This window comes from Manacus vitellinus, unplaced genomic scaffold (genome assembly GCF_001715985.3).
Source record: "Manacus vitellinus isolate BGI_N305 unplaced genomic scaffold, ASM171598v3 scaffold_15_pilon, whole genome shotgun sequence".
NCBI classification, from domain to species: domain Eukaryota; kingdom Metazoa; phylum Chordata; class Aves; order Passeriformes; family Pipridae; genus Manacus; species Manacus vitellinus.
The window spans coordinates 7618863-7640006 of record NW_021939122.1 but is presented as its reverse complement, the minus strand read 5'-3'; the positions used below and the strand labels follow the sequence as shown (position 1 = coordinate 7640006).

At 37.4% G+C, this 21144-nt stretch overlaps 1 protein-coding gene across 1 annotated transcript in view; it reads right to left on the bottom strand.

The window, feature by feature from the left end:
• The window catches only part of KIF20B (kinesin family member 20B), a 36853-nt gene extending 18073 nt beyond the window's left edge, over positions 1-18780 (bottom strand). Inside the window, exons 1-20 of the mRNA XM_018069151.2 lie at positions 18013-18780; positions 17689-17788; positions 17435-17591; positions 16861-16947; positions 16617-16733; positions 16276-16414; positions 14468-14652; positions 12404-12452; positions 11553-11747; positions 10447-10558; positions 9924-9995; positions 9334-9480; positions 7406-7568; positions 6147-6401; positions 5277-5416; positions 4515-4665; positions 3355-3580; positions 2731-2792; positions 2408-2527; positions 761-926 (exon numbers count right to left, since the gene is read on the bottom strand). Coding sequence (XP_017924640.1) covers positions 761-926; positions 2408-2527; positions 2731-2792; positions 3355-3580; positions 4515-4665; positions 5277-5416; positions 6147-6401; positions 7406-7568; positions 9334-9480; positions 9924-9995; positions 10447-10558; positions 11553-11747; positions 12404-12452; positions 14468-14652; positions 16276-16414; positions 16617-16733; positions 16861-16947; positions 17435-17591; positions 17689-17726 — 2581 coding nt within the window. The 5' untranslated portion in view covers positions 17727-17788; positions 18013-18780. The remainder of the gene's footprint in view (positions 1-760; positions 927-2407; positions 2528-2730; positions 2793-3354; positions 3581-4514; positions 4666-5276; positions 5417-6146; positions 6402-7405; positions 7569-9333; positions 9481-9923; positions 9996-10446; positions 10559-11552; positions 11748-12403; positions 12453-14467; positions 14653-16275; positions 16415-16616; positions 16734-16860; positions 16948-17434; positions 17592-17688; positions 17789-18012) is intronic.
• Positions 18781-21144: the final 2364 nt, after the last annotated feature.

The window sequence follows — 21144 nt, the reverse complement described above, 5'->3', positions numbered from 1 at the left end:
TCCATAGTTCTATGAGAAAGTGAAGCTGAGCTGGGTAGAGGCAGCCAGCCCTTGTAAGTACCATTTTGTACAAGTCGCATATAGTTCACTTTTGCTTATTAATAGACTTTATTCACCCAATATGCTCACAGATAAAGCAAGAAAAGCAAAAGGATTGAAGGTGCAAACATAAGAGCTGTACAAAATATATAATTTGTGAACTTAAAATAATTTTACTTCCATTCAAGTGAAAGGCTTTTCTCCTTTGCCAGCACTCTCACCTTGACCAGAGCTGGTGCGTTCACACTCATGGATACAGAATGAAACACCAAATTTTGCAGCACATACTGTATGACAGAACAGTATAACAGAACAATCAATAAGTCATTGACACCTTTGATGCTTGCTTAGGTAAGGTTCAAAACCTTGAGCAGGAGATGCCACTTTGCCTGAAGTCCAGCAATAGCAAGTTTAGTACAAAAACTACTGTTAAGAAATTGCCGAAGAACTACAGCTGGGTCTGCAAGTACAGATGAGAAAAAGCATCAGAAAGGAAAGAGTCTAAAAACTAAATTTTATTTAAAGCACTTGGAGTAAATAATATAGGATCTTCTGTAAAATAGATTACATTTACAGAACAGTTATTTCCGTTTACAGTTTAATGTAGCAGATCTCTTCCTCATAACGCGATGTTTACGCTTCACAGCTTTTTGCATCTGTTCTGGAATAGTAATCAAGTTTTTTTTGAAGACCCCCTCTTGAGTGATGGTAGAAATTGTACCTTTCTTTGTAGGTGGCTCTTCCTCCACAGTAGACTTATTTTCCAAGCAACGTTTTCTTCCCACTTCCAGTACAGTTTCCTCACAATCCTTCAATTGGCTGCTTTCAATCACCTCATTGGAGTTCTTTTCTGCTAATTTTCTCTTAATGGTAGTCAGAGTGTTGTCCTGTGTTAAAATAGCATCAATTACTTTTAAGTGCTCAATTTATGCAACTTCAAAGGCTTAGTAGTTTTTTATATACAAATATTTTTACAAAACTATCTGGGTAAGGTGTATAGGGGTTGTCAGAGGAAAAAGTGAGTTACAGATCAGTTACTTAAACCAAAAGCCAGTACAACTTATAATACTAATAAACTCAGTATTTTGCACTCTACAGGAATCAGAGTAAAAAACTGGGAAACTACAAAATGCAAGACTTACATGTAAGAGAAGTTAGTTTACCATCTGAAAATAATTTTCAATGTCAAGAGCTGACAAAAATTCCCAATTTGTTCAAAGGGCAAACAGTCAGTTCTACAAGTTAATCACTTTCTTATCATTGTTGCCAGAGTTGGGAGTTTTAGCATCCTTTAGCAAAGCCACAAATCATTTTTGTCATGACATAACTGATGCAGTTTGAAAGCCCAGTCATGTCTGTCATACATAGATATCTATTTGACTACTCTATTAGACTTGAGATTTGTGGTCATGTTTAAAATTTCATGCCACACAGTCTCATAGAAACACTGGACAGTTAAAGCCTTGCTCTTGGAAGAAGGAGTAAGAAGTCACCACAACTCTCATCACTCTTGGATCATTCATACTATTGAAAAGTTAAAGTGCTGTGGGGCAGAGAGAGAGAGTACAAGATTAAGTATGGTCAAAGCTTTAAGTTTACAGTAGAAGAGAAAAATGGATCAGAGTGCTGACTAAGTTTCATTTAAAATCTTCTCAGAGCTATTTCAGGTTACTGGACATCAGGCTCAAAAAAAAAAAAAAAAATCCCAAAACCCCCTAACTGCATGTTTTGATCTTTTTTTTTAAGCCTGTATACATTTAGTCAAGCTAGTCTTCTGGCATTCAGGAGCTATCAATAGACTAGACAGTTCTAAGTGGTATTAATCATATCAAAAGCAGATACCCATGTCATACCTGCTTAGTCCAAACTCTGCTCAGTATATTCCTATTATTGCTTTTCCTTTGCAAGTGTGCATGCATGGTGGTGGTGGGTAGAATGCACTGATTTTTTTTATTTTTTTCTATTTACAGAATCACTGTTCTTTTCACATTATTAGTTTCTAACTTCAGTTAAAATTGGCCTTTTGCTACAAAACCTCCTTTTTTTCCTCTTTCATTCAGACAAAAAAATAGACAGTGATGCATTTCCGCTATTCTCACCATTCAAGTTCTCACACTGTGGCTGTTTTTTTAATGGCTCGTAAGAGTCTCATCTAGAATTCTCCAATAATAAGTTCAGACCACTGCTTCTGAAAGTCCCATTTTTCACGCCCACACACACATTTTGCTGTGGCTTTAGTTTCAATCCCAACTGACCTGTTACAAGCAAGTATTTACAGAAAATTTCAATTTCCCAAAGTAGCTAAGTCCATTATAAGCACACAGAAAGATTTTTTTATATAAAGACAACTGAGATGTCTAAGACTTACTTTGTCTTTTATGGTTTCTTTTGAACAGGTCATCAAACCTTGTAGTCTCATAATAACTTTATCTTTTTGCTCCACAATGTCTATTAGTTCTTGAATCCTTTTATTCTGTAGATTCATTTTCTTGGAAAAGAAAAAAAAAGTAGTTCAGGTAGTGTTAAATTGTTGAATCATACCATGCATTTCGAAGCAAGATTAGTTAAATTATGTTTGATACATGAAAAAAAAAAAAAAAGCTAGAAGCACACTGTAATAGCATTTTAAGTTATTGGAACTTAGTATTAAAGCAAATAATTTTGCACAAAATTTTTTTATGAGAAAGTTACCTCAGTTGCATCTTTAAGTTGCTCAGCAGACTCTTCCAGTTTAATCCTCTGTGTTCCAAAATCTGTAACAGGAAAAAAGTCTGCATCAGGTAATCATTCATTCTTTTTAATCTTCTGGTACCTCAGTAGTTTTTGAATAGATTTATTTTCAAGTTGACTTCTACTTATAGCACACATTTCAAAGTTGTTTAAGTTTTTTGAACAGGAAAATTGGGCCTTGCAACCCATACAAAATATAGATCATGTCAAAAGACCTCGGCTGAAATCATATGATGAGGTACTGCTAGCTTTTCCTCCATGAATGTTTCACAGGATACCTGAAAACACTACATCAGCAAAACATAAGAGAAGTATAAGGATTAGAATCAGGAATCAATAATTTGGATGTTTTACCCCACAATTCCAAAGTCTGCGATTGATAGTTTGAAGTTTTGTCTTAAAAATCAAATAACCAAGGCCTGAAAAATTGTTTAACCTGAACACATAAAAAAAAAAACCTGATCACCACTGCTATACATAAGATTTGGTTCCAAAATCCTGCTCAACTAGATTATTATTTCTGTTTCACAGCAGTCAGTAATTTCTTTTTTTGTCTCTTTCACATCACTCCTAGACCCAGTTTACCTTTGGTTTTCTCTGCCAGCTGTTCTTTGGTCTCAATTAGTTCAGTGGTGATTTTTTCTAGCTGTTTTTGAAGCCATCCTATAGTTTGCTGTGGGTCTTCTAGGGACACAATGTATCGGTGTGCTGCTTCTGCCTGATTTTTTATATCGGTGATATCATTCTGCAGAGACTGAATAATGCCCTCAAAATCAAAGCAGATATCTGGCCCTGTGCTATGTTCTTCATCCTGAAAGATAATTTATATCCATTTAGAAATGGCAAATAATTACACAAAAGCCATTATTTCTACAGAAAATTTGGAAGACCATTACAAATTCAAACATTTAAGTACCGTTAATTCTGACTTCAAAACCATCTTGAAGATTCATATGCATTTTGATTGCCAGTTTCTGTCTACCTTCACACACAAGTGTCCAGTATCAAGTAATAGCTACTTTTTATAATATTTAACGACCCAACATTACAGTCCACTTTATATGTCTATAAACATATCACCTCCAACTTTACTCTAAAAGCTAGCATTTTTTAATTCAATGAGAATATTGAATGAACATAGCAAGCAAACAGTTTTAGAAGGAATACACCAGAAATTTTCAGGTATCAGTAAAAGTTTGTGAGGTCAAACAATTTTGTGGTAACTTAATGTGAAAGTTCAACTCAAAATACTGACTTTATATCTTTCTTCTTTGTTTTTTTTAAAAATAAAGGATTTCAAACTCACAAGAGACAGCCTCAATGTAAGAGCCAAGTTATGACTTAAGTGTATGGATAATTCTCATTGCTTCAGTTGTAGCTACAACTGCCCTGAGAGAAATCTCTGATCACTACAGTACAGTCCATATATAATGCCTAAGAAATCAGCTTCAAGGATTGTAAATAGGCACTTAATGCAACGGATTCTATATCATAATTGCAGTTTTCCCTCAATCTCTTTGTATATAGGAATTTTCACTTTGTGTTGGAGAAATGCAGAAAACTCCAAAGATTCCTAAATCCCAAGGTTCAGCAACCCTATTATTACACGGGATAAATATATCTTGCTGAGGATACAGTTGCACTGCATGCAATTCCTTGAAACCATTCTTCTAATTCTTAAGAAATATCATGATGATAACAGGTAGTGAGTAAAAGGGACATTTAGGGAAGACAGATAAAAATACCAGAGGTCCAGTTTGCTCACTGCCAGGCTGATCTTCTAATTTCTTTCTTTCATCTGCATTTTTAGGATAACTATTTGCAAGTTCCTTGAAGATTTCCAGGCGTTTTTCAGCATTTTCTTCAAGCCGTGCTCGTTCATGATCAAGGCACTCCCTAGAGCAGGAAAAATAAGTCAGCTAAAAGCTAGCCAGTATGAGATGCTAAAAAGTTATAAATACAGCTGCTTATAAACAAAGATGCTTTCTTCTTTATTTTGGCACAGCAAAACAATACACAAAATAGTGCTGCTACACCAAAACAGAGGTATATTTCCCATACAGACACACCCCAAAAGAACAAGAGGAAGACAAATATACAGATTACAGATAGCACTTAACAAAAAGCTTTTTTCCTAAGCTTCTTGAGCCAGAATATCTGTTTGGAGTATCGCTAAGACCAAAGTAACCAAAGAATTTGCAAATGTCACTCCTACAGACAACCTATCAAGGCAGCTCTTCTCTTAGAAAGAGCTCCACAGGAACAAACACTACTCACAAGTTATACACACACACCCCCTATCCATCCCACAGAAAAATCAAGCCTTTTGTACACAGAATTTTTCCTGACCTCATGGTCCAAACAAACTGGTACATTAACAGATATAGTGGAAGATAAGATCTAATAGAAGAGTGTGGTCTCTTACAGCCGAGAGAGATTTAAGAAATAAGTGAATTTACTCTAATTTGCTTAACCAGTAACTTTAAAATCACTTAAAGCCAGCTTACTTGAAATCTATTTCCCGCTCAGCAAAATATTGGGTAAACTCTTGTATCACTTCTTCACGAACTTTTAGCTCCAGCAGTAACTTATTCTTCTTTTCAGTAATAAGTTTGTTCTTCAGCTCTTCTATGAGACTCAGCAGTGTCTAAAATTACAGTTATTATTGAGTTTTTCGTAAAGAAAGTTTCCCAGAAGAGAAATTTTTCCCATTCCTTAAACACTACAACACTTTACTCTCCTGCTGGCAAAAGTATTTTATTAGCTTATTCATAAACAGGAGGATTCATGAGTGGGTTGAATTACCTGTTTGGTACTAACAGCAATTTTTAAGTTTGCACAGAGGTGGCATTTACAAAGAACACTAAGTTTATAACAAAAAACTCTCGAAGTTACCTTTAAAAACAGGTTTAAGATCCACAGAATTCGGCCTTTTTTTCCAGATACCCATTTTTGAGGCGGTATTAATGAAACCTGCACAAAATTGTCTCTAATCCTCTGTTCCCTCCTGCTTGTCTTCCCTAGAAGTGACTGTTCCTTAAAGGACAGTTTCCAGAGTTTTCTTGTTCATAACAAAGGAACAATCTTCTGAATTGCTAAAAACCAGGTAATACTTTCTGTGCATTGACCATAGGTTACCAAAAGAAGAGAAAGCCAAATCTGTAATTCTTACTGCTCAGTCTGTACCTTGACACATTTCATAGAGTATTCCCACAATAAGCACTAAGTCATAAGTAATCCACTTGTAGTTCTAAACACTATATTTAGGTAAGATAAGGGTGATCAGAAAAAAGGGCTGAGAGATGAGGGAAACCGGGAGAATACCTTGCTTCAAGGCTCCACACTACACTGAGTCTTAAAGTAGCCCTGGTACATACCATATATTCTTCTTTTCCTATAACAACTTTACTTTCTTCCTTTTCCTGCACTGCTTCTTCTCTTGACACACTGTGCTGTTCCTCCATCTCATCATCATCATCTTCGAACACATCTTCCAAGGTTCTGTCCCATAGGATAGTGGCTCTTCTCCTTGAGATGGGCATTTTAGTGACATTAAGCAGTGATGATTCTCCTGCCAATTTCTGGCCAAATGACTGATCTTGGGGAAGAATAGATGTATCCATAACTAAAACCTATCCAGAAAACAAAGAACAAAGTTACTGGTACTTTTTAAAACCTCCATTGGCACTTTGAAGACATACCTCTTGCACTCTCCTAGAGCTCTCTGGAGCATATCCAGCCTATCCTCTATTCAGAGTCACTACTCAACATTGGTTTCCAGCTAGAGTACAAAGTTGTCACTTTGTAGTCTAACCTTTCCTTTGATCCCAAGAACACAAAGTTTCACTAGATGGATAACCTACAAGAGGGTTACCACCACTTGCACCAAGAGATTTCTCAATTTCCTGTACTTTGAGTTTCTAGTTGCATTACAGGAATACCATCCTACAAATTCTATTTCTTGAACAGCTCTATCACCCTTACAGTCTGCTACTTCTGGTGGTGCACTTAGCCTGCCCAAATTCCAAAAGCATGGATCTAACTGCCAACAAAACTTTTCCATAGCTTTCATTAAGACTGCAGCAGTGATCCCCAATACTTTCACGTTCTATCTTTGCCAAAGTTATATCACTGCACTTACTTCTACTCACTCTGCTTCCACCTTCCCACTGAAGCCTCTGTGAACATAAAGATGACCTTTCAAAGTCTTTGGTACTCAGTCTATTTTATCAGTATTTCAGGTGAGCAATATTCCAAATTGAGATAGCAGTAGGATATCGGACAGCTAGAAGTGCTCCTAGGTGAAAGTATGTTATGACTACAGAAGAAATTTACCTAGATGTCAGGGAATTTCTTTCAAATATAGTTAGTGTCTGATTAGGCTGGACATTTCACAGGAATTACAAATTTTCAGCAGGGGATGCTCCCACCCCCACACTCAGAAGGAAAAAGAAAGTCCCAACAAGGCCTTTTTAAAAGCTCTAGGAGATAAAGCCCAACCAGGAATAATTAGAAATATCATTGCAACATGACAGAAAAATCCAGTAACTAAATTCATATTCTCAAGAATGAGAGAACCTGCTCTTTAAAGCAAATGAAAGTTACGGAGCAACAAGATAAATGACAACACACTTACTTTTTGTGCAATGGCTGAGAACTTTAACACATTGAGTGTTTCATCATATGCTGAAGCACACTGGCTTATGTTTACTATCATGTATACCTTCCCCTTTCCACTGAAGAATCCTTGAAGGAAATGAGTTAACTTACTTTCCCGAAAGGGTATGTGCTGCTGCAACCTTTAAAGACAAAAGAACAGATGATCAGAAGTTTAATAAGTTCCAGGCAGAAGACTTGAAAATACCTATAAAAGCAGTAGTCTTTAAATCAGTTAAAACTGTTTTGAACTAGATACAGCTGTTTGTGAAGAGCTTGTGTGGCTGTGGTGATTGCTGCTTTACCTTTTTTTCTGATACACTACAGCAATGCAATCAATGGGAGCACTTAAGCCAAGAGTGTTCAACATTTAGCCTACAGTAGGTCACGTAAGCCTCATGCTACAAACTATATCCCATCTCTTTGTTTTCTTTTCCACATCCACAAAAAGTACTTATGTAGTTTTAGACATGCAGTATCCAACATTATCAGAGATCTCTTTCACCCCTTATCATACCTCTGAGAACAGACAATAGCAAGTGTCTAGGCAAGAAGACTAGCATGCATCAAACATATAGAGATACTTTTTAGAATTTTATCCCTAATCTCCCAGAAGTTTGGCACGTCCTGAATCAGAAGTTGCACCCTTGAAACTAACAGCTGGTGATGAATTTTTTAATACTTATAGAAAGTTTTATAGGAATTCCTAAAACATGACTTTGCCACCAAATGCATTGTGGATGCATGACAGCTATTCAGTAACATGAACAGTGCTACAGAACTCAGCAAGATAGTGACACTCCTTCCTGCCAGAATACATATATGGCTCAGAAGTAGCTTTGCCACATGATGGAAACAAGAACCATTATAAGAAAGTTACTGCTTCTTATTCTACTTGCACAGGACCTGTATTAGTACTTCAAGATTGTGCTTCAGAACATTTCCTCCATACTATTAAAATTCCCCATTATTAGGATCAGAAAGTTATATTACAAATACACTAACGACTCCCTACACAGCTGCTAGTTTTAATGCATCCTTCCTATCTGGAAAGGTCAGGAAGGTAAAACCCCCATAAATTCACAAAATGTAGGGTTAATCAGGAAGACATACTAGCAAAGCTTTTTCATCTTAAGGTGTGATAGACTTCAAACATGCTACCAAGAACAGTGTTATGGACTAAGTGAATTTGGCAAAGCACATACAGGCATATCAAAAACAGTAGACAGTTTATTTAACCTCTAGGACAGAAACAGATCTTCAAACGAGAACCTATGCAGGAAACACTTCCTGGACAGTTACTATACTGGTTTTTAGACAGTTAACTTTTTGTATTGGTTTACTCTTATTTAGATCCTCAGGCTGGGGCATAAGTAGGGGGAAGGCTTTCTTTTGTCTGCATTATGGTTAGCTAGATCAGGAGAGTGTTAAAATTATGTCACAGTTTAAAAATAACAAATTTTGTCAAAGAGTACACAGTCATGATAGCACAGCAATATCCTGCTGACAAGAAATGTCACAATGGAAGTATGTAGAAGATGGAGTTAGTTTCCAAAGAAGTAATGAAATGCTGAATATTTGGCTCTATGACATTAGTGACAATGGTGTCTTAAACTTATTCCAAAGTTTGATATGTCAAGCTCAGAAGAAGAAAGTTAAATTGCTAAAATCTATGATAGCATGTTTAAAGGATTATGTTATAATTTGAATGATTTAAATACAAAGCAAAACCAGACAAGTTTAAAGATAACTCTAGTGTATCAACAAGACTACAGTATAGACTTCCTAAGTTTATACGTCTTTTCTACCAGAAATTTAAGTGTTAATATTGTATATTTTAAACAATAACTTTTAAATGTTGTGGGCAACACCTAAAAAACACAGTTTGCAATTCATAAAAGGACTTACTTTGACTGTTGACAGTTCTTGAGTGCATTAATACACTTGCCTAGAGTCAGGAGAGAGGTATTTATATTTCCACTCTCTTTCAATCTGTCACCTTCATTGCGGGTCTTGGTATATCTTTCTGAACCAGCAAGATCACAAAATGACAATCTGAAAGCAGAACAGGAAAATTCACTTTATTTACCTTACACGATGAACAAATTATTCACTTTTCAAAACAATCACTTTTCTTCATCCTTCTCAAATTTTTTTGCCCAATCCAATTTCCCCCTATTTCCTGTCAAACATTTTTTCAACATGCTTCTTATTCCACCCACCCCCACCTCCTCATCCTGTTCCTTCTGGGGACTCACACGAGTTGAGGAATATAGGATGCTGGCAGAACCCTGTGATGAACAGAGGGGACAAGATGGAGAACAGAACTGCAACCTGACAGGCTGAGGGAGAGGGCCAAGTACCATAGGGAGTGGGGAAGCCACCATGCATGCAGGAAGCTCCCACAGGGAGCACTGGATGTATAGTGCAGTACCAGTATATCAACATGGAAAATAACTGACAACTTCACCATAAGAGAGACTCTGTTCTGAACTTACTCATTGACTCGGATCACTCGTGGTGTTCCTAAATCTTCAATTTTTAGTACCTTAACCGTGAATATGCTGTGACTAAAAGGAGAAATTGAAATCATAAGAGAAATTATGAAGTAGACCAATACTTTGAAAATATTTTTAGCCTCCACAATATTTGTTCAAAATGCTGTTGAACCTATCAAGGTATGTAAGCATATACTATCAGATACAAACTTTTACAGAGATGTTTATGTAGCGTTTATTTTGCTTTTTCCTCAGGCATTTAGATGGAATAAAGCTAAGTGCTTTTGTATAGAGTATTTGATAAAATGCTGTTAGCTTTAGTACCTGTTCATCTTGTTGAAGGATTGAATTCTTTTGGCTTAAAGCAATGTGTCACATACTGCTAAAGGACACAAAAACTGAAACCTGGAAATCTAGACCACATTAAAGCCTCTTCCCTTCCTGAAAGCCACAAGCCATATTTTAGCTTCTCCTTCCTCTCACACAGCACTCTATGCCCAATGCTATTCAAAATGTTTCTTACCTTCTGCTGGAGCAATGATTTAGTTTTGTGCTTGCAATACTCTGGTGTTTCAACCCCAGTTTTAGAAGTCTAAAAGCTTCTTTAGAGTCAGAAATCTGAACCCACTGCAGACCTTTAAGAAAACCAAATATGACAGTTTTGAAAATAACAATACTAAAATAAGTATTAAGGGCATAATGTATGCACAGCAAGGATACTACTTTTACTTAAGGCTTTTACTACACCTGCTTCAGACAGAAGTTATATGATGACAAATAAAATCAAAATGGCTCCTCTCACAGGAAAAAAAGGACAAATATAATACACTATTTCATTCTATTAGGACACTAAATATGTTTCATTCAAATTAAGTAAGCAATCTTAGCCTGAGCACTGAAAAGCAAAAAAGGTCTACCATGAGTAGAATGCCCTATATTCATATACAGCAAGGCAGAATTCTACCTGGATAGCTTCTCTATTTCACACTACAGTTGGGGGGAAGGGAGAAGGGAGGCAGGGGAAGGCATCTGAACATCTTTCAGGGCCACCAACTTATGTGAAAAAGCAGCAGGCCAAACGCCTACAAAAAAGCCCTTACTCTAGAATTGATGCCTTGATTGTTCAAAGAATCTGTAACAAATGAAATAGGTTTAAAACTCTTTTTCCCCATGACCTGAAACAAATGTTGAACTGTTATTTATTAGCCCCCGCACTCTTGCAACTCAAAACAGAATTACAGGTTTGACTGGAGATTAAAGTCCAATTTGAAGTCAGGCTGAACTTTCTCACATATTGTCTGAAGTCTGCTTCTCTACAGAAAATACTGAAAACAAACAAAAACTGTTGAGCCAATTATAAATACAGTTAAGAACTACTGGAGCATTTAAGAAAATGGAAAAGAGCAAGCCACTAACAAATTTGTCAATTGTTTCCAATATTTATCCCATTTCAAAGAAATGGAGGCAGTGGAGTGCGTGGAGGCTTTCAGCAGTTACAGTCACTCAAGGGAGGCATTTCCAGTGCCACAGTGAATGCAGTTAGGAGTTTTCCAATCCAGAAAGAAGCATTATTACAGGTAGACAAACTTTTCAAACTACATTCGGCAATTTGCAATGTATTCTCGTCACCTTTCACAAAAGAACATCCCTTGATGTCTTGAGCAAGGCGTAGTGTTTTTCTTTTCTTGTCATTTGATACAGGAATCAGTAGATCATAAAAACATTCATTGTAAATCTCAAAAAATGAAACCCAAACAGAAAACTTGATGTAATTTCTCACAGTTGTGGCAGATTGTTCTGAGTCTTTTGAGGTATCTTCCATATCTGCCAAGTACAAAATATTACCAGTCAATATAGACCTAGCAAAGTGAGTTTCATTAAAAAAATTAATAAGTGAAAACTGATACTACAGCAACCTTCTAAAAAACTCTTAACTCATACAAAAATTCATTGAAGTTCCCACTCCCTTTCTTAAATGTCTGGAAGTCACATGCTTAACCTACATATTTGCAAGAGACACTTACTGTACCACTTCTTTTTCCACTTTTAAATTTTATCAAACACATACAGCTTGGTTAGAGTTATCCAAGTCTCTTAAGACAAAGAATTAAACTGACCAGCATACTTCATTTTGACTTTTTAAAACAAACATAGTATTTTGGTAGTTTTTAAAGTGCTAGAATTGGATTTATAAAGTACATGTAGGTATTCTAAAAGTCTGTCAGGATATTACTAGAGCCCATAGCTTAAGTAGTACTACTTTTCCTATGACCTTTCCAGGTCATATAATGCCTGTTCAGATATTCTAACCATTTTATCCTTGGGTTTTCAGCCCAAATAACTTCCTCATTATCCAATTCCCAGGCATACAAAAATTGACAAGTAGTCATTTTATTATTAACATAGGCCAGAAATCAGTTATTGATGTTAAGAAAGCTTCTTTGCCAGCTTTAATTGCAATTCTTTTATATGAAACATACCCTTAGAATCAACAGGTGCATTGCTGTTAGTGCTAATCTGATGGTCTACCTACAAAATAAAACAAAGTTTAAAACATATTGCTTGCAGTACAATACACTACAAGTTACTTTTCTAACAGTGCTATTGTATTACTAAATAGGAATAGAGCATGGCTGCAACATGCCCATAGAAAGATCCTGCCTACACATCATGTCTAGTTCAATGTACCCACATACTGCTGTTGAAAGGGCTGTTCTTACTCCTTCCTGACACTTCCCTTACCCCAGTATATGGCATTTCAGCTTTCCGAATCAGCAGTAGTCTAGCCATAGAAAAAATAGAGGAGTGGGAGCCCACACAGAAACAGGGTGATTTAACAGGATGATTTGCAGGAGTCCAGTTGCAGTTTACACATTAGTCTTACACTGGCAAATCTGAAGAGTCCTGAAGTTTTTTGTTATTGGTATTTTGCTAACACACAATTTCATATCTTACACCTTACTAGGCCAACCCTCAGAAACAGTGGTAAATGCAGAACACTCATTCACTTAAAAAAATTAAATGAGTAACTTATTGCTTCCTGATACATGCTTGAAATAAATGATACAGCTGAAATAAAGTCAAGGTTTTAGAAAAAATTTTTTGCTGAGCTATTTTTTTTCAAAAAAAAAAAAAAAACGTAAGCCAACCAAAACCCTATAGCTAGAGCTTATAATCTTCATACACTTGCACTCCCTTCCCAGTCTTAATTTTGGTTAGTTAGCTTTTTTATAGGCACAGATTTGCCAGTGAAAGTGCCTAAAGAAATTAAATTCGTCTACCAAAACAAGTATGCTTAAGTGAACTAACAAGAAGTAAAAAACAGGTATGGTTTGAGTCAGGGGTTTTTAGTGTTCTGTCAAGAGTATTTTTCATATAAAGCTGGGATTCCGTAAGTGCTCCTGAAATAATGGAATACTTATGTAATCAAAATTTTTAGATTTAAGCTTTACACATATAAATCACCCACCCAAGCCTGTCTCTGTTGAAGTAGATGCAAACTTTGCCAGCAAATTTATAAGCTAAAGCATTCTTCTTAAAATCACATTTTTACAAAGTAGAGGGGATATATATGTGCACTCAAACACACGCGTGACAGCCTTTTCTGAAGACTGCCAGAGGTAGAGAGCATGTGTCTGTGCTTCTGAAGTGAAGTCGAAGAATTTTGCTGCCATCTACCTTCCAACCCTGGAGCCCAGCTAACTAATGGATAAAAATCAAGGTAACAGATATATTCCTTCCCTCAACAGCCATTATAATCTAGCATACCACAAGGGAGACACTTAATTCTTTTCATTAAAAATAAAAAAAGGCAAAATTGTACCTTTCTTGTTCCAAATCTTAACATATGCTAAGTTTTATTTTATATTATTCCCCTCATTTCAGAATGAAAAGACACCAAGAAAAGCATATGCTCATACAAAATACAAATCCCCATAACTGTAATTGGACTAAACAGCTTTAGAATTCCAGGCAACTCCTAAAACTGGAGTGCAATTCTGGACTGCTCAACAGCGAATATAAGAATAAAGTCCAGAAGAAATCAATTTTTAATTCAAATCTAAGTCCACTGGTGTTATAGCTCTGCTGTTTCAAATAAATTCTTGCTTCCTTTGAAGATATTTGCCAAACTGAAAGTGGAAAACAACCTCAAAATCATTAATTTTTTCAACTACCCTGAAAGACAGTAAGTTATTTAAAGGATCAGACCTACTAGTATCCCCACAGATAGAAAGGAGACTATTTGTATTCAGTTCTTATTAAGCACTAAGTAAGCCCAGAGCATAAATTATCAGGTGCCCAAGCTACAGAAAAAAAACCCACTTAGAGTTTACATGTCCATCAAGTATTCAACCATGAGACAGAAATTCACAGGAGAACAGGGTTCATCAGCTCTATTGCTCACTTCACTGCTCATCTGAATAGCTGGCTGACACCAGACATATCCAAGCTTAAATACAGCTAGTCTCTTCCCACTGAAAAATGGAGAACATAGAGCTATCTAAAGATGCATGTACTCATCAGTGTAGAAAGTGCTCCTCTACCTCTTTTATTAGGCGAAGTAGTGAATTTTTAATAGCAGTTTCTTCTCTCACTTGGTTTTCAGTCAGCTTTATATAATCTCTACACCGATGGGGTTTGAGATCCATTGCTGTGTATAGCTTTCCTTGAATACTTTTAAACAACAGATCCAAGGCCCTTGGCAGAATACCAACATCATCTTCTGTCCCTGAAAGAACATACAAAAGAAAAATCCTAGTTATTAGTGTGAACAAGGTATACAGATAAATGAAGACAGAAAAAAAAAAGAAATCTTGAGGCATACAGGAAAAATTTGGAGGCAACTTACAGCATGAATCAGTGAGGGGTTTTTGTATTCTCAAGGTAATAGAAATGCCATTAGAGTGTTTTTAAAGGTATTCAACTTTCAGCAACAGTTCATACTCTACACCAATGACGAGCATAACATAAAATAAAAACTGCTGGAGTATTCTGCATAAGCTTAGCCTTGTGGGAAAACAAACAAACAAAACCCCACAACCAACAGACATTTAATAAAGATTCACAGTTTTTCAACTGTATTTCATAGGCTGCCTTCACTCTCTCTCAAGGAAGCAATCTTCAAACAAAACTCATGACTGATCTTTTAGCTGCAGTCCTGTACTAACTCCACAGACCCTACAAAAATCTTCTAAAGCCTTGTGAAGACTCATTCCTTTCTCTGTCCCAGACCCTTTTCTCATAACATACTACTTTTGCACCTGAATGACAAAAAGGAGTCAAAAGCCTCAGTGTACACTTCACCTTTCTGAATCCAAGTTTAAAAAGGGTTCACTTAAGTTCTAAGTAAGAGAAAAGGGGAGAGCAGAATTTATCAGGCTGATAAATTTCTCCTGTTCTTCAGACATTTAAAAGTTATAGCACTAGCTGGGTCACCTAAGTCAGAACTTATATAAAATGTGGTTGGCACTCAAATCACAAGCTATTAACCAAATAACATATTAAGCTTAAGTACTGTTTCATTGCATGTATTTCTCCCCATCTCATTTCCTCTCTAAAATTTTTTTATGTATTGCAATGCCACTTGTAATTCAACCTAACACAAACAAAGTAACAGTTACTGGTGAACAATCCTAAAAAAACTGCTACATCCTTCACTTAAGTCTTTTGCCATTGCCTGAATACAGGCTCCCATGTAATGCTAGAGTGGAATAACAGAAGAGGAAATCACAGCACCCAGTACACAACATTCTGCCCCGTCAATTTTTATCCAAGTCCTAAAACTATAATACCATGAAAAAGCTTCTAGTCTAAAAAGATGTCAACCAAAAATTCTTGAAAAACCACACAATACACTCCCCAAACTAGTCAAGGCTGGAAGAACTGTACACTTGAGGAATTTTTGGGTGTTGTTATTTACCTATTATTTATAACGACAGAAAAGAGAATCCCATTATTGCCCCAGATAAATGGTAACTGAAAGTACTTCAATTATAGTCCACCTAAACTGAAGATTGCTTAAAAAATAATGTCACTTCAATAAAGATTAGTTTCAGAAGGCACAAAACTTATTGTCCTTCTACTATTTCTTCTTATAAAATAAGTGGTATAGCCTTACAAAGCAATATGACTGTTTATGTAAACTCTGTTTATGTAAACAGTGACTGTCTGTTGGCATTTATATTTGTTATGGAAAGAGATTTTCAAGGACTATTTACTGATATCCAAGAGAAGCCCATGTACAGGGCCTACAGTTAAAATGTAGGAAAAAGTTATAATATTTCTGCTAGAAGTAATCCTTAATTAAAAAAAAAAAAAGGAAGTGTATTCAAGAATTTGTTTTTACTTATACCTTGGAAAGTGTAAGTTTTTCCAGCATTTGTAACGCCATATGTAAAAACAAGACGATTACATCCATCTAAGAAATCTTGCACTGGTTCCTTCATGGTACCTTCAAAGAATTCTTCTTGAGTTGTTTCAGGTCCAAACACCTGAGTATTACCAAGAAACATTTATACTTTGTTTAAGCAATCATTAGTGACTTTTAAAGGCTCTTTTAAATTCTTTTTTTTTTTTACAATCTTAAAGACTACAAAGTTAAACAAAAAACATAGTTTGTTTGATATTAAATAATATAAGTTAAACAACGTGTTCCAGGAATAAATTAAAAACTTTTAAAGATAACTCATTTACTCGTGAAAAAGTGAACTTCTGTATCATCTGTCCAGCAGTTTTTTCACTCAGTCGATTCAGATAGTGGTGGGGGGGCTTCAGTATGATGTTTGTTGAGTCTTCAAGTGAAACACAGTCCTATTAAAGGAAACACAAGCAATGTGGGCATGAAGAGAATATAAAGAGCCCATTTACAGGAAAAAAACAAACAAAAAAACTCACACAAAAAAATTTAAGGTATTTTTAAACTAAATAAACATCGCACCTGTGATCCGTTTTCTCTTTCCAGTGGTGTAAATGGTCTAATACGTAAGCAAACTTGTACATGTCCCTTAGAGTCCAAATTGCTCCCCTTAAAAAAAAAAATTAAGGAAGTTAGACTCTTTATTCTTTGTCTGACAACTAGCATGTTAAGGCAGTTCCATTTAACCAGGCTTTTTTGAATAGCCTTATTTGACAACATGTGAATCAAAAGTAATTCTTTACATCATTTTTTACAAGTGTTTAGGCACTGCAGAAGTTGGCTGTGATGAGTTAATCTTGTAGCATATACATATACACACTGCATTCAGTCCAACTAGAGATAAAGAATGACACCCATAAAACATTCTATGAACTAGTAATTAGCTTCATTCAGAGAAAACTGATGTACCCAATAGGGTATCAATGCAGTGCCACACAACTTAGTCTAATCCTATGCATCTCTTCCAAATTTAAAACATACAAAAGATGCTTTCCATCTTCTCTGTAAAATTCTGACTATTCTTATTAAAGAAAGGACTAAGCTTATTTTGTAAAAAATAAATGTCAAAGCAATCCAAACATTAAAGTTTTCGTACCTGGCTTGTGTCCGAGCTTGAAGAAACCAAAGAAAATTCAGAGGAGAGATCTGTTTTAAGATCTTCCACACTTACTGGTCCTGACCTTGGAGATAGTTCAATGCTAGAAATATAGGATGGTCTGTAAAGTTTGTCATTATCCAAAGTTGGATCCATTCTGCAAGATAAAATAAAACTATTTTCTGCTCCCTGATCATATAACATAGAGCTTCTGAAATCCCTTAGAAGACAGTAAATTTTAAACTAATAATTACAATTTCTTTAAGGAGAAAGCTTTCTTCATCCTATTCATAATTTACATAGCAAGTTTCTGGTAGCTGGGGAGAGGTCTGCAGAGGGCTCAATCTATGTAAGCTGCAAAAGGCAGACAGAGACCTCTAAGCAGCTAGACAAATGTCACCAAGCTGCAAATGAGGTAAAAATATACATAAACTAAGCATCAATGTTTACTTTGTTTCTTCTAATCTACATTTTTGTCAGGCAACTGTATGAAAACCAGGAAAAATGTGGCCCAAAATATCATCACAGCTTGAACAAAGACTGACCTGTGAATAAGCTACAGTTGGAAAGAAACGTACCTGTGCTATCACGATTTGAAGTCTTATTCATCAGCTACACAAAGCTACACTGCAAAACTCTTATCAGCCCTTTACAGGAAATATATTTGTTAGATAACTGACTTTTTAATTGCTTTAAATATAAGCTTTAAGTGTGATTTGTCAAGATTATGCTCTTATGCTGTATCTTTTACGTAAGAGGCAAAAAGCAAACATCAAGCTGGGTTCCAAAGTTGGCACTAGAAGTGTTTACACAGCCCAGCACTCATGGTAGTGAGGTTCAACCCCTGACAAAATGCAAAGCCCAAGGTGCAGACTATATATCTGCCTCCACATGGTGTCACACAGCACTGCAATTGCTTCAGATATTCTGGTGTAAACAACTATATTGCCTGGCTGCAGCCACTAAAAAGTAAGGGCATACTGTGTTATTATAACTCTACTAACCGGCAACAGAGCTGCAGACACCCTAAAAGAAGGGGATCCCCAGCGGCACACACAGCAAAGCGCGGTCACAGCACACACGTGCAGCACTGCCAGGCAGCACAAGGCAAGGTAGAAAAAGCTCCAAACCACCTTGGAACCTATATAAAACCTAAAGCATCAGCCCTTACACTATTAAAAAAACAAAAAACGAAGAGGAAACTCTCCTCTCTGCAAATACAACCTCTCACTTCCAGGTTTCGCAGGCTTGGCCCGTTCCTACGGGACACAACCGCCGGGGCTCTGCCCCAGCACGGCCTGGCCCGGGCGTTACCCACGCCCTGCACGAACACCGAAAACTGCCCGCACCCCGAGCCCCCACCACCTTCCCTCTGCAAGCGAAAGCCCCGCGCCCCGCAGGGGCTGCCCCGACCGCCCATTCCAGGTCCCACACCCGCTCCCATTCCCGCACACCCGCTCCCATTCCCGCTCACCCGCCGCGTCTCTCCCTCGCTCTCCGCACCAGTCGCGGCTTCTTTTCGAATCCGACCAATGGCAGCGCTCGGTGCCGCGCAGCCTCCTGGGAGTGCGGCGGCGCAAGGCCCGACGGGAGGTGTAGTCCCGGCGGGGCGGGGACTGCCGTGCCTCGGTTCGCCGCTTCCGGCGGGGTCGGTGCGCTCTGAGGGGGCTGCGGGGGTCTCGGTACCCTGCCGGCACTCGGGCCGCCAGGGCTCGCCCCAGCGGCGGCGAAACCAGCAGCAGGCAGCATCTCGGCTGCCGGAGGAAGGCGCCCTGGCCCCGCCGGGCCTGCCCTCACCTGCCTTCAGCGCCCGGACCTCGCCTCCCTCAGGCGCGGCAGAAGGAAGTGTGTAAGTTCAAACCTGTCAGCGCTCGGGGTGGTCACAGCGGTGCTGTTTCCACGGGCATTTGCGGTTATCTGGTTATAAACGTGATAATCGCAGTGATGAGAGGGAAGAGGCCAGGTGACCTGCACAAGCTGCAGATGCTGTGTATCAGAGCAGGGATCAGCCGAGTTGGGAAACACCTCCTGTAAGTCCAGGATATGCTTGTGCCTTTGTGGCAGGATAGACCCACCCTCATTAGACCTAAAATCCAATCAAGCTATCATGCAAGATCTACTGCTCGAGCCAGGGTGTTGTCTTGGTGTTACTTATGCTAAAACCATCCTGGTTCACTAGACTTCAAATAAACACCCTGCTTTTCGAAGTCTGATTTGACAGATAAGCTGATAGCTGGCCTGTAAATGTGTGACTAGCAGTCAGTCACTTTATACTATAAAAGTCCAGTCCCCTCTCATGCAGTCAGGTTCTTCTGACATAACCCTTCTTGGGGTATGTGTGTGGAGATTCCTCCCTTGGCGAGGGATGCCCTCCAAGGATACTCCTTGAGGTAGAGAGAGATCTCCCAACTAGTGTTGGTATGGGTGTTATATCAGATGTCTACTTAATAAATATTTCTTTTTGCTAGGTTTAATAAAATTGTTTCAATAATTGCTTTGTCACGGTGCGCTATACTACTTTATGCTATGTTATACTCTACTAGTAGACTTTTAGTGTTTATATTGTGTAGTAAATAATTCTGATTAAGATTTTTCACCTGTTCACCTGTTTGTTAATTTGTCATAATAAATAATTCATTTATATAAATATATCTGTTTTGACATCATTAAAACCTGCAGGACAAAGTGGTTTAATCACACCTCTATAACTCCTTTAAACTGTTAACACAGTCCGAGGCTAAGATAGGATTCAACTGCACCTAAGCCCTTCTTTGAGAAGGAGTTTAGAAAGCAAGGGAATCCTTTCTGTACCTCGAGACTCACCAGCAAGGCTTTGCTTTTTACTAACTCTGTCTAAGCCTTCCATTCTCACCCGTGACAGCCTTACCCCGTGTTCCAGTCCTGACAAACGACAGCTGTTCTAAACACTTAGTAAGGCACCTTTGTTTAAAACCTTCCCCAGATTGAAATTATTGCTGGGTACCAGGTTTGCATGATGGGCATTTGATTTCTTAATCAACAATGAGAGAAATCCTTCACCTTTATTTTCAAACCAATGTCATAGCACCAATCAGATCATTTTTTTCTAGAATGTCAGGGTATGAGAATGTACAGGATTTGGTAACAAAAGTCACCATGAGTTTCTCTCAGAATCAGACAGAAATTCTTTGAACTTTAATAAGGAATGTCTGCCTGTTTTAAATTGAAATAAAAGGACAAGTAACTTGAAAGTAGTCAGTATCTGCCAAAACCAAACGTTTGTTTTTCATTTGAAGAAAAGAATGCCAGCGAGACTGAGCAATTCTGTAAAGGAATAATTCTACACAGATCCTCTATCAGCTGCTTTGATGAGGTTGTCTTTGGGATTAATTCTGTCTTTCTTTAAAGAGAGGCTGTGTCATATCAGTAAAATATGTATACTTGATTTCAGTTCGGATGTAGGCCATGTTGCAGGAGTTGGTCTGTTTTAACAGCAGAAAATGATGCAATGTTGAATTTGAAATTGTTTGCTAGCAAAACTGAAAAGTTCTTCAAGTCATTCTTTGACTTAGGCTCACTTTTTTAAAAGTATCTTGATTTCTCTCCTAAACAGAATTAAAACACTGAACTTTCCTAATGGCAAAGCAACTTTTTCATACCAGAAGGAGACTGAGAATGACTCTGAAAGGGATCAAACCTGATCAGTGTCAAACTTGATTTGTGTCCCATAG